Raw genomic sequence first — 14,325 nt, forward strand, 5'->3', positions numbered from 1 at the left:
GCTGGTTTGAACTTAAATGTCACCGATTTTAATAAAGCTCTTATAGTTATTAAGATAACAGCTCTCTAGAAATTTCTCTTTCTCCACTGATTGTTCTGTACTTTGTTCATGCTTAATATACAGCCAAGGGGACTCCTATGCATGTTTTTGCGAGCTTTTTCCATGCGAGGCTCCCTCTTTAGTACCATGTCCCACAGATTACAGCCACTTCAACTTACCTGAATTTTAAACTCTGTCTCTTGAGCTCAGCAAGACTCTGTGATCTTCTCTTCTCGTACCAGCAGAAAAGTCAGGAGTATCAGATGATTTTGTGTGTATATGCATATACATGCATGCATATGTATTTTCTCTGGGGTGCCAGCCCTGTGCACAGCACAGTTGTCGAGGGTCTGAAAACTGTCATTTCATTTATTTTGTCTAGTTTTCTACCATGAGGCAGTTTGTGACAGAAGGGCTACTCTAGTATTAATTCTCCATCATGACTGGAAGCAGAAGTAAAAAGGTATCACTTGTCAGCACAAGAAAGATGTATTAGGACAAGGTATGTTGATAGAAAGAAACCCTTTAAAAATGCCTTGTGGAGGCATCATCAGAAGGCTGAATGCCAGCAGACAAGACAGTATCTTGAACAAGAGAAACCAGAAGAAGGTTTTCTCTATCTCAGTAATTCCAGAAACTTTTGTTTGTAGTCCTTTGGAATTCTAGGTATTAACCTGAGACTGTGTCCAGGTCGTAAAAAGAGAGACTTGGTTTACCTGGTCAGTGCAATTAGAAGGACAACAAAAGCACAAATAGAACTAAAAAGGAAAAAGTAATATAAAACGTTGAATTATCACGGGTTCAGGATTTCTTGACAGGCATAAGAGGGCAGTGTATGGCAGTTTGTTCCATTTTTCTAAGAGACTGAACAAGATTTCACACAGAATCAAAGTAATTAAGTAACATTCATTATTCATGCATTCTTCATATAATATGTACTCTTTCTATAAAAAGTAGTGAGTCCACATTAAAATATTTAGTTATGTCTGGTGTGCCATAAGTAGCAGTGGAAAGTTACCCAGGGATGTGACAGGAAGCTTAGCAAATGCTTGACGTGCAGGGCAGCACTGGAGGACCAACCATTACACACATGGTGCAGGACTACAGCTTCACTTAGTTCCTAAGGAAGATGACAGTCCTCGGGCAGGAGGGTGTGAGTTTATGGTATCTTGTCAAGCTGAGGTTTAGGAGATGTGTTAAGGATTTTGGAATTCATAGTTTTAAAAGTATACTGTCCTTTCATTTCTCTTTTAAGATGAGAGAAGCTTGGATAGGTCTGTAAACCAGGTAGAAGGAATTGGTGGCAAGACAAGTAAGAGAGCAAGAGACCAAAAGTTTCAGAGCATGACAGAAATTCTTGCTGGTGTGGGAGTGGTATGCTCAAGTAGAGACAAAGACGAAAGACAATGAGATGGGGGCATGAGATAAGTCATCCCTGCAAACATCAGCGTTGCTGAAAATGATGGCATGAGCAGAGGGAGGAGACGTTGACCTAGTACCAGAGTCCACGATGGGAAGAGTGTGGTGGTCACAACAGATGGGTGGGAACAGGAGTTCTGCCTGTTCTAGGCTTAAGAAACTCCTGTAAAAGGTCGATGTCAGTTAGGACTGACCAGTAGAGGGTACATGTTAGGGAAAAACTTAAAGGGGATGAACTTTTAGGGGATGAAATTATGGAAGAAAATCAAAGACAAAGAGACTTAAGTTTGGCAATGGGGGCAACAGTCCCAAGGGAACCCTGGGTTTGAAGATTTTTCACTTTCAGAATAAGCAGAATGTCCAGGGTTATTGTAGGCTCCATAACAATAGCAGTTTGAGATTTTAGTTCTGTCATCACTAAGAATAAACCTTATCTTGAAAGCTCTGTTTATTGGATTTAAAAACATTATCTATAGGGAAACAGAGTAAAGTATAATGCATACTAAAAATGGAGGTTCTGGTTTATTTGTTGGGTCAGGGAAAGTAAAATGCTTACTAAGACAACAAATCAAACTGAAAAGCCAGAGTTGCCAACATTTTAGAAACCAGGAATAAGAGTCCACATGACTTCAGTAAATCAAAGGAGTGAATATGGATTGTAGTTCAACAGAAATTGCTGCAGTCTAGTACATTAAGTAGGGAAATCGAACTGTGTGTTACAGATTCAGAGTAGCCAAAGGCTTTCTAGGAAAAGATAAAAGAATAATAGAATAATATATAGTGTGTATCCAGCAGTTCAAACATTATTTTCATTCACATGTATTACATACCAAACATAAGTAAGGTGTTATGTAAGACACTTTATATACTGTGGTCATTAATTTTTTAAAAGCAGTAAATGCTGGAGAGAATGTGGAGCAACAGAACTTTCATTTATTGCTGGTAGGTTTGCACAATGATATGCTCACTTTGGAAGAAAATGTAGCAGTTTCTCATAAAACTAAGGATACTTTTACTACATGATCCCTCTATCTTGTTTCTTGCTTTAATCCAGATGAATTGAAAACCTATGTCCTCACAAAATCTGTGCATAGATGTTCATAGCAGCTTTCTTCATCAGTGCTAAATCCTGAAAACATCCAAGATTCTCTTTAATAGGCAAATGGATAAATGGGTACATCTAGACAAGGGAATATTATTTGGCGCTAAAAAGAAATGAGCTATCAGTCCACAAAAAGACATGGAGAAACCTTAAGCACTGTGGAAGAGGCCAACTTGACAAGGCTACATATTGAATGATTCCAACTACAGGACATTGTGGAAAATGCAGACTATGGAGACAGTAAAGAAAGGGATCGCCAGGGGTTGGGCAGGTGGGAAAGGATGGACTGGTAGAGCAAAAGGGACTTTAAGAGGAATGAAACTATTCTGCATGATACAATGGTGGATCCATGTCATTATACATTTGTTAAAGCCTATGTGAGGTACAACACTGAGAATGAACTCTGTACTGTGAATTTAAGGGATAATGATGTGTAGGAAGGTTTGTCTTTAATAACAAATGTGCCACTGTGGTGCCAGGTGTTGTTGGGATGGTATGTTTGTATGCTGGAGGGACAGGAAAGCTATATGGGAATCTGTGTTTTCTACTCAGTTTCCTATGAACTTAAACTGTAGTAAAAAAAAAAAAAAAAAAAACAAAACTAAGTTCATTAACTGAAAAGAATAGTCAGCATGTTTCAACATCTCATTTCAACATTGCAAAATTCATGGGCTCCTATGAGGTGTAGTAATGATGGAGATTTAGAATGTGAAATGGAGACGGGACCGTGCGCATTCACTTACTGTCCAGTCAGTATGCACAAAGATAGTTTGTAGTGTCCATGCACTGTTTCCTCTTGTACAGGGCTAGAAATTCTCTCAGGTTCTTCCTTGTTAAATGCACCACTTCTGGCTAATTTTAATATCTCCTACCATGAGGGGAAATAAATAGCAATTCTGTTAATACTCATAAGGCCCATGGCTCATAAATATCTGTTTCTATTAAAATAAGTCTTTAGCCTCTGTAGTATTAAGTCTAATACTGTTATACTTGTTGCATTGTTACTCGTGATACTTTAAGGTTGTTATTGTGCTTCACTGCTGATGACCAAATTGCAGGTGGTACCCAGCATTTTCAAGAATAGGTGAATAATTTACTTTCTGGTCATGTTGATTAACCATTTGGAATTTTAAACAGTAAAGATGGAACAGCACATCTTTCATCTACATCATGTGTTCCCAATGTGCTTCTTTTCCAGTGTTATTCATAGCCCTGCTTTCTACACACTGCCACAAAGAGGAGGAATAGGGAGGGACCAGATTGGCAGGTATTTCTTATTACCATTAGAGGTTGTGTTCAAGATATATTTTCCAATTTCTTTTCACTTTGACATGATCAGACCATTAAATAAGGAACAGAAACAAGTACCAGAAATCTGCTGCCCTGCATTTGGTAGATACTCTTATTCCTTTTTGGAAGCAGGATTCGCTTAGAACATCATCACTTCGATTGCTTTTCCCTTCTATGAAATTGTGAGACTTAGAAATTGAGTCCTGGGGCTGGGGAGATAGCTTAGTCAGTAGAGGTTTGCCTTGTAAGCATAAGGCCCTGGGTTCAATCCCCAGCACCCAAAAAAAAAAAAAAAATGAGTCCTGAGTAGACTGTGACATGGCTTTATGAGAAGGTCCTTGATGCTGATAAAAGGTTATGATGGCTTTTACCAATTGTTCTTCTACAACTCAACACAAATATGTTTAGGTTTTATTATTGCAATACAGGGTGTACTTGAAGTGTAAGAAGTCAGTTTATAAATAAGATCAATTTTTAAGACATCCAGCTACCTCTTCAGAAAGAATAGATTAACTCTAGTGGCTTAGAAATTCCATGCTCATCCTCTCTGCAGAGAAGCTTCTAACTCTTCTGCCTCCTCTCACATTAGATTCAGTTATGAATGATATAGAATCATTTCCTAATTATCCATATTATAATGGAAGTGAAACAACTACAGGGATGATCTAAAATAGTGAAGAGAAGAAGTAAAAGGAAATGCTAATTTTAACTTTAGGTACTTTTTAACAAGTCTATTTTCCTTGGACCAGGACTGACCTCAAAGTTTGTGAAGGATAGTGTAAATAAACATGCAAAGATCCCTTGTTCAAAATTAAGAGTGTCAGGATGGCAATATTAGGTACCTAGATTGGGATAAATAAGAGGTTTGCTTTTGCTGGAATGTGACCTCCAGGTACTTGCCAGGTGTGCGCAGTGCTGGAAGCCCATGCACATCTGACCTAAGCTTCCCCGAACCAGGGTGGAGGGCAGCAGCAGTTGCTGGAAGAGGAGCGCCAGGTGAGACCTGGGCACTAGGATGGAGAGTAGCAGCCAGGACAAGCATCAGGAGGCAAGGTGTCTTTGTGCTCAGGCTACATATCCCTGAAGTCTACTGTGTTCTTTTAATTGCTTAAAAACTAAGTTCATTATAAACTAATTTAGAAACTCTAAGATGACAACTTCAGAGCATTAAATGCCAAGGATTTGTGTGCGTGATCACATATCCATGAAACTGGTCCTGTCTTGTTAGCATCAACTGGTCATGTGTAAAGCACCCTAGAATCATGCTGTATATGACAGGGGCAACAAAATTGTCATAATTTTTAATGTGGATAACCTTGACATGGAATGTCAAGAATCGATGGTAGATTCCAATCAGTTCATTAACTGCTCACTTCTTAATATTGCAGAAGCCTGTGCTAGCATGTGGGGTTGGAGGTAGCTAGCTAAGTCTGTTTGGACTGCTGAAACAAAATACTACAAACTAGGTAGCATTTAACAACAGATTTATTTCTCCTCATTGTCGGCTGAGAGATACAAGATACCAACAGATTCAGGTTTGAGGACTTTTCCTGATATGGTAACCCACATGGTAGAAAGGGAAAATTCTGATCTCTTCAGCCCCTTGTAAAGGCACTTATCCCCTTCATGAAGGCCCTTCCCTCATGACCTAATCACCTCCCAGAATTTCTGCCTCCTGAACCATCACTTTGGAGATGAGATTTCAGTATCTGGATTTTGGGTGGATGGTGGGCTGGGGGACACGAACATTCAGACCATAGCAATGATCAGGACAGGTTCACTATCGACTGGAGTTGAAAGGTACAAACATTGGGACTGTAAAGCAAGGCAAATGATGTCTGCTGTAATAGAGGTATAGACAAGAACAGTAGGAAAATTGGGAGTAAAAAAGACTAACAGGGAATGTAAAAAGAAATTGTGGAAAAAGGAATTAGTTTAGTTGGGCCATGATGGATGGGTAGTATATCAGCTCCCTTCTACATTATAGGGAGAGCATGAGCAAAGACAGTGAAGTATAGACCATGCTGATAGATGGGCCTACACGCTGTCACATTCAGACATGCTTTTCATTCATGCATCTTCCAGGCACTAGGCTAGAAGCAGGAGATATGACTATGGGATTTGAAATCAGACAAAACCATGTTTGAATCACAGCCTACTACTTCCCAGTGAATGATTGGAGATACTTTACTTAACCACTCTGAGCCTCAGATTTAGTGACTTGTAAAATAAAGATACCAGTTTTGTAGAATTACTGATAAGGATGAGATAATGTTTGCAAGAAACTCCAACAAGAATTCTTCTAGTAAAGAAGACAAGCAAGCAAATAAATTATTATGATAATAGATGCCTGAAGATGTTGTGCAATGCTTCACAAATATGTGATATTTGCCAGGTACAGTGATGCAGGCTTATAATTCCAGCAGTTTGGGAGGCTGAGGCAGGAGGATTGTGAGTTTAAAGCCAGCCTCAGCAATTTAGTGCTGCCCTAAGCAACTTAGCAAGACTGTCTCAAAATAAAATATATATTAAAAAAATAAGACTGGGCATGTGGCTCAGTGATGAAGTACCCCAGGGTTCAATCCCTGGTACCCCCCCCCCAAATGCAGTATTTGAAGTGGGGTCTAGAGTGTGTGAAATATGTATTGGGAAGGCAGAGGGAAATTGAGATTCTAAAGTGATGAGACCCTTCTTGATCTGTGGGGGTGAGAATGGGGGACAAATAAGAAGGAAGATAAAGATGATACATATATCTGATAGATAAAGAAGAAATCTGATGTTTCATTTCCACCCCAAACCACATACCTGATGGAAAAATGTCAAACTCTTCTGGGAAAGGGCAGAATACCCATGCTGAGCTCTCAAGTAAGATAAAGGAGTTTGCACAGGAATTTCTGCAGCAGATGTTCTGTATGGTTTTCTTTCTAAAACAAGTCTGGAGCTAGGAGGGGAGGTGGGAGAGAGAATGAACGTGTAGTTGCTTTTTCCATCCTCCTGTGGAATATCATTTTGCTTAATTGGTAAACAAGACGCGATTGGCTCTTTTAAAAATAGGAGTCTTCCTGGGATTGGTTGAATGATTTCACCATGTGTTGGTGCTTTAAAGTGCATGTCTTTTTATGTCTTCCAGACTGAACACTTGCCTTTGCAGACTCAGAAAAATGAAAGAGAAATTTGCAGTTTTCCACCCTCTGTAAGTAGCCTGGTCAGGTTGTCAGGATCTGCCCAGCTAAAGCTGATGGCTCATATCCTTATTTAAATCCCATTGTATGTCCATTTTATCCATCTCGTCTCTATTTGAATGCCTGCACTATGATTTGGTAAAGTCCTTGAACTTCCTTACTCTTAGAACCACTTCTAAGTAATCTTAGAATTAATGAAATGTTGTGAAACCAATCAGCAGGCAGAGGGGTCTGTACCACAGAGCATCATGTGGAATTAATTTTACTTGAAAGTGTCAACTGTGGCTCAAGGTCAAGCCTGAAAGAAAGGCCAAGACAAGAGGATATTTTTGGCAGCCTTTCTTATTCTCTGTGTTGTCAGGCATATGGTCAAATGCCAGTTCATTTTGCTGTATCCTTTCCCCAATTCCCCAGTGCTGAATCTTGAGGTTTCTTTTTAATTCTCTTTATTTCTCATGTAACAGTTCTAAACTTGAGCCTTGCTTGAGAGACTCCTGAAGTTCACAGCATTGCTCTTCTCCAGTTTATCTTACCTGATACCAACTCTTAATTTCAAAACCTAAAACCAATCACAGTCCCCTTTAGTTACAATTTTGTATTTAGGAGTCTTCCACCATTCTTATTCAAGGTATTGTGAGCAACAAATGACAGGAAAGTGATAAGTTGTTGAACTTTACCTTGCCATTCAATTCCTTGTGGGGTAATGAATCAGGGACACAGACTTTAATGAATTCTATTTTTGCCTGTTTTATTTTTTTCCCTAAAGTGATGGAAAATTGCAAATAGCTTCTTTGCTAATGTAAACAATGTTTGAATCTTTAGAATGGCCTAAATACCAGGAGTTTTGACTATGAAGATGAGAACCCAGTGGGAGAAGATGGAATTCAGCAGATGTACCCTCTTTACAATCAGATGTGCTACCAAGACCGGAGCCCTGTCAAACATCATCAAAACAATGACCCCAAGAGAGTCTTCATCAACCCACGAGAGCATTATGTGTGACTTTCCTCTTCAATGGTTGTTCTAACAAATGTTTATTCTTAGATTGGGGAGAGAAACTGAGGCCAATTGTTATTTTATTCTCTCTAGTATAAAACCATCCCAGTCTAATTGTATTGGAAGTCTTGATGAATGACTTGGAGCTAATAGCAGATTTCTTTCCTTCATTAAGGGTTTCTTAACCACCAGCTGTGTTGTGAACTTGACTGTAGCTTTGTGTGTTTCTGTGATGATGGTGTTTAACTACTAACATTTGGCCTACAATGGCTTGTTCATTTGGAAGTGCAGCATCTGCCCATGATGACTGTAGTCATTCTCCAGAAAGAAAGGCCCCAGCTGGTAGTATTAAACTCTCTCGGTCCCAAGCAGGCCAGCCCATTTATCTCTAATTCAAAAGAGTGGAATAATGAGTTCAGAATCCATTTCACTGATTTGTTTAGATGGGATTTAGATTTCCCTGACATGCTTAATGCAATTACAATACCTGTGTACAAAGACCTGAGGAAAAAGACAAGATTTGTTCTTTATCCAGAAACAACAACAATAGCAAAAGGCAATTAAACCTTCCATCCTGTCAGTTGCTTTTAAATCACCTTGTCATTGTGATATATCTCCCTTCTTGGACAGTAAGGTCCTGAGGATGCACCGTTCCTGCTGTTACCTGACTACTTGTGACTAGCTGTATGTAAAAGTTTCATCTCTTGTTCTGCCGAGTTCACACAATCCTGTCCTTTACTACCAGATTAGTCCATTCCCCACTGATTAATTTCTAAAATCCCTGTCTTAAGTGGTGTTCAACCTCTCTCCTTGTCCCCACTTTGCTCTAGGATTATACATGAGGAGCTCAGCTTTCACTTCTAGAATTTCATTCAAACTAATGTCAATCCACACAGGCGTTAGCTGTCTTGCCACTTCACACCAGTTACCTTCCATGTTTTATCTACCTCAGAAAAGCCTGCTGGAAAACACCATGAATGAACTCCTGCTCTTAAAAGCCAGGTGGAAAATTCAGAAACTATTTTTTTTTTTTTTAAATAAAACCACTACAATATGGTATGTGTGGTAAACCCACATATCCTATATTCTTCCTCCCATACTTTACCTCATCAAGAAGAGTAAAAAGATGCTAAAAACAAGAGATACAGTGGTTTATCTACCAGGGTATCCTGCAACTCCGGATGTCTGCCAGGAGCTTGCTCATCTTCCCTTGCCAGCTTTCCATCATGGGGACTGACGTAGTAATTACACTGGGTGAGCAGACAGAAGAATCGCAGGTATGTGTGCCAGTGCCCATCACTATCTCTCACATCTGAAGGAAAGTGTAGATTTACTGTGTATTCTGGAAGATTAGACTATGTCACAGGAATAAAAAGCACTGTAAGCTTGTCATATCTTAGAGAAGCGTGGAATGAGCACTGAAATAAAATAGTGCACATTTCCAACCTAGCTGCAAGGGGAAAGGAGAACATTACCTAGATTTTTAATGAGATACCAAAGATACTTTATGACTCGTGTTGTACTGGCTTTAGTTTGTGTGTCTGTGTGTGTGTGTTTTCTTCTTTCAGTTCCATACTTTGTCAGACAAATGATCCACATTGTTCTACAGTAGTAATATACTCTCCCTCCATTACCTAAAGACCAACAATTCTGGGGAAGATGATACTTAAATTCCAACTCAAATCTTTGGCGATTTTAAAGGCAATAGCTGTAGAGCATCAAAGGGTAAAACTCCAATGACTCTCATTGCAGAATCACTGTGCTACCTCTGAGTTAGAGTTTACTGCCTCTTATTGCAAAGAAGATAAGTGACTTCATTGCTTGGAATGCCATCACTGAGTGAGTGTAGCTGAAGGTATAGGAATCCTTGCAATTGTTTTCCAAAAATAAGTTGACTGTCAGATCTCTCTGTGACAGCAAAGTGTTTTATAAATACTGGAGGTTATGGTGGTGCATCACCTCCTTTACAAAGCTTTACAAATGTCTTACGTGCTGGGGATGGTTTCTAGGATCCTGTTGGTAAACAGGCTGTTGAATTAACTCAAAGAATCACTGTGGGCCCAGGCAGAGTACAGATGTCTTCATTTGCACCACAGAAAGGGATTCAGAAACACTGGGTTTCAAGACTCCTTTGTTCTGTCTTCAGCACCTTCCCAAAAAGAACCACTTGTCTGCCTTTCACATTCTTGGTGTAGTTATGGAAAAGAAATTTCAGATGTAAACATCTCTCTTGCAGCCAGCTAGCTGAGCATTCTCTTTGCCTTTCACTCAGCTCTGATATTTCTTGAACAAACTGGTAGATTTTATAGCTGTTAGCCCTTTGCATGGGTCATATAAGCTCTAATAGTTTATTCTGGTGCCTCCCATATTCTCTCTCTGAAAACTTAGCTAAATGGAGAGGAGTTTTACAAGGATTTGATCAACCAGCCCCCTCAACTAAAAAATGCTATCCAAAATTAGGCTGTTGATCTCTAAATTTGGAGACTAGACTGCCTGATGATGCCTTTTAAATTTGGAAGTTAGACTCTTAAAGGTCAATGAGTAAAGTTTAGAGATATAATCTATAGCTAATATTAGATACCATAACTGGTTTTCTAAAATACACTGAGATAGAAATAAATATCCAGAGCACTTGGAGGGGGCGTATGCTCACATTAAACATAGCCTTTATTGCCTATTTTGTATGTAGCCCATCCCTGGGAGTGTGCATTGTTGCTGCAAGAGCAGAACACTGGGTTCTTTGCATACCACACTAACAGGAAGAAGCATCAGCATCATCTAGGATCAGCCTAACATGACAGGACAAGAATTAAATGGCAGCGGTTTATTATTTCTTCTATAAGAGTTCTCTCTATGCTGGCATTTTTATATGTTCTAAATTTGAAGTCTATGCTCTTTGGGGCACATAATACGAAATTCTTACCTGTGCTAGTCTTCACTATAACATGCACATAGTAGAAACTAACATGATATTCAGCAAACTAAATGAACTGGCTCCATTATTGTTTTCTGTGACCTTGTTTACAAGACAAGGACAGTTTCTTTATCCTTCTGAGAAAATTTCCTAATTCCTCTTTCATAGTAGTCTAAAATTTACCATTTTTCCCATCATTGTTTAGTCTTTTCCTGCCCTGATTTCCTGGTGCTATTTGTCACATACAGTAAAGACTGCCTTCAACCCTCTTATTCCTTGGGGTGTAGAGGATAGGATATTGTTCCAAGAATGATAAGAATAGGTTCTACTCTCAGCATTACCCCTTACTATGGAAACTTAGACAAGTCACTAAACCTGCCTTAGGTATCAAATGTCAGTCTGTAAAGCCAATTATAATACCTTCCTGAGAATTAAACAAGGAGATCATGGACTGGAAATTGTAAGTTCTTTGGAAACCGACAAGTGCCTATCACTTTATTGTTGCATATTGATCTTAAACTTCTGCTGTTGTTGCCACCTTTTAGAGAACTGTAGTGTCCTCAGAAAGAGCCAAGTAGCAACAGGGAAATTTCACTTTGACCTAATTCAAGTAGAGCTAACTGCCACTAGCAAACATTACTTTGACTATAATAAGTATTTCTCATATGGAAAGTCTTATGTCTGAATTTTAAGCATTAGCTGGAATGGAAACACCATGTTGCTATAACTAGTGATGGTTCTTGATTTACAAATTACTACTTACAACTAACATTATTGATGGGGGTAGTATGGACTGGGTTCCAGTGCAAGCACCTTACATGAATCACCTCATTGAATAGGGCCGGACTTTTTTTTGTCCTCTTTCTAAGAGCCCTTGGGGGAATAGACACACTCACATTCCACACCAGGCAATCATAGGTCATGCTGATCATCAGTCAGCTGTTACTTTTTTCAAATCTGCTTTTGGTGTTAGAAAATATAGTTGTCTTGATTTTTTTTTTCATGTTTAAGCAGAAGTATATAAAATGTTCATGGAAGAAAACCATAAGAAATATTAAGGTGAAAACAAGTGGATATGCTTATTTTTTACTTAGGTTTTGGCCTTCTTTAAATACTCAGAAAGGCTCTCATATCCACAACTACAAAATAACGACCAAAACTCAAAACCACTTCATCCTTGTTGGTTGGATTTTAGTGAGCACAAACTTCTCTCTGACATCGCTTCCTCAAGGTAGTTCTTTGATATACTAATTGCTGTTTCTTTTTCTCACCTTTATTGAACTCCCAGGGGTGGTAACATTGGTATTGTGGACAGGTGAAAAGAAAGAGGACTTTGGTAGAAAGCCAGAAGAATAGAAAGGGTATAAAGTAGAAATGTCAGGGACCACCTGTGACTTGGCTCTATGCTTGTCTCCTTCCTTTGACAAGATCCTTTCATCATCCTTTGGCAGACCTTATAAAATTAGAGAATTTCATTCCTGTTAACTAAAAACTAATATTTGCGAGCTTATTAAACTGTAGGTTATAACTGTATTAATCTTGTTACCTCTACTGAAATGCATGGGTTTCTGTCATTAAACCAAGTGATAAGCTGGTCTTTGCCAATTTAGGCATTCACAGCTATTGGGTGTTTCAGTAGCCTTCTGTAGCTGGAGGAATGAGGGCTATACCAGCCTCACCAGATAAGTCTTTACACTCACCATCAGGTCTTAGCCAAGCACTGTGTCCTGTGTGTTTATAAGCAGGTAGTCACCAGAACAGCCATCCAACCTGTCCTGTAAATTTGAAAAGACCCCAGCTCTGTCCTTTAAGGCATTCCAATGACATCCCACCTAAAAGAAATATTGGAAGTGAACCCAGCTATCCCAGCAGATTGAACCAGGCACCCAGTAGATTATTTTACTTTTGCACAGAATGAGTAAGTAATCCTAGGATGGGGTTGTTCATGGAGGGCTGGAGTGCCTTACACTTAGGCCAGTCTACATAGCTTCAATACCACTAATTTGACTGTTGAAAATATTCACTTATTAATAAGGTTCTGGTGTTGAACTGCAGACAGAAAATAGTCTCTAAAGTAAACAGAATTTTTCAAATGCTAAAGCCCCTGGAGGTTGTAGTCCTGATTGGGATACTTTGTTAACCAGTCTCCCCCAAAGTATACATAAAGACTGATTAACATATTCCCAAACAATTTGAATAAATTTTATCAAATGTAACATGATTTAATAAGGATTTCTCAGGTTTTCACACCTCTAAACTACTTGTTGAATAGAATTCTTTTGACATTTATTCTTAGTGACAGCTTGTTCCTCCACCCCCGGGGGTGTGTGTGTGAGAGAGAAAGAGAAAAGGGGAGGAGTATATTTAAATTTCCCTTGCCGGCCTAAATTTGTAAATACTATGTTGTTTATTATTGTATATCCCCTCTTGGATTAATTATTTTCCTCTACTTAAGTTTCAACTCAGTTTTAGAAGTTTGAAACTTAGTAGACTAGAATAAGAGAACGTAAAACAATTCAAAGTAACTGATCATCTTTTTTATCATAAATTATTAGTTGGGACCATGATGTAGAAGTTCCCTCTGAATCTCAGGGAGAAGGGTAACTACTATTGACAAATAAAAACATTCTCCATTCTATTGGTTATGAATAAATCTATTCCCAATCCGGGTTTGGGTTCTAAGGCTATGATCTATATATCAAGTGACTAGCTACATTCTTATCTTCCAGCTGTGAAGTTTAGAGTTAAATACCTGAATTTCAGAGGAACAGGTTTTCTGAATATCAGTGCCTTACAAACTTATGGAAAAGAGCCACATCTTCATAAGTTAACGCTGGACCGGGCTCTGTCTTCTAGGTGTTCTATTCTACAGCTGTGTTGTCTACAGATGTCAGGAGCGCCAGGAGTTGCACAGGAGGAGGTCAGGTGGAGATGCCTTCTTAGACTGAAAGTTAATATTAAATTGTAGTTGAACCCCATATACTCTTAATAAACCAAAAACAGCCAATCTTGCTTTTTCTAAAGGTGGAAGAACAAACAGTTGCCCTCTTACTGTTTTTCCCAGCACTACCATTTGAAGTTTCTCTGACCAGTCCCCCATGGCCCAGCAGCATCCTTGGTGTATGACCTACACTGATTGTATTTATTTCCGTGGCATGGGATTTAACTGTGAAAGTTCATTAGAGGAGACCTTGAGGGAAAGCCTCCCTGGGAATCCAGAACATCAGATTCGCTACACCAACTTAGAACCGTGGCCTACCCTACTCCATATGTATCTGACAGCCGTGAAGAGGTGTTTTATGTGTCTCCCTCAGAGGTTAATTTCCCTTCATAACTCGGTGGAGCTATGAAACTCAGAGGTGCACATGGTTTTCCGCGTGAAT

General features: G+C 39.1%; 1 protein-coding gene across 1 annotated transcript in view; it reads left to right on the plus strand.

Moving 5' to 3' along the window:
- The window catches only part of NECTIN3 (nectin cell adhesion molecule 3), a gene marked incomplete at its 5' end in the record, with an annotated part of 133,099 nt that extends 123,543 nt beyond the window's left edge, over positions 1–9,556 (plus strand). Inside the window, 2 exons of the mRNA XM_079100423.1 lie at positions 6,981–7,043; positions 7,855–9,556. Of these exons, the coding sequence (XP_078956549.1) occupies positions 6,981–7,043; positions 7,855–8,034 (243 nt within the window). The 3' untranslated portion in view covers positions 8,035–9,556. The remainder of the gene's footprint in view (positions 1–6,980; positions 7,044–7,854) is intronic.
- Between the last annotated feature and the right edge of the window lie 4,769 nt (positions 9,557–14,325).

Source organism: Sciurus vulgaris, assembly GCF_902686455.1.
Source record: "Sciurus vulgaris genome assembly, chromosome: 10".
In the NCBI taxonomy this organism is placed as follows: Eukaryota; Metazoa; Chordata; class Mammalia; order Rodentia; family Sciuridae; genus Sciurus; species Sciurus vulgaris.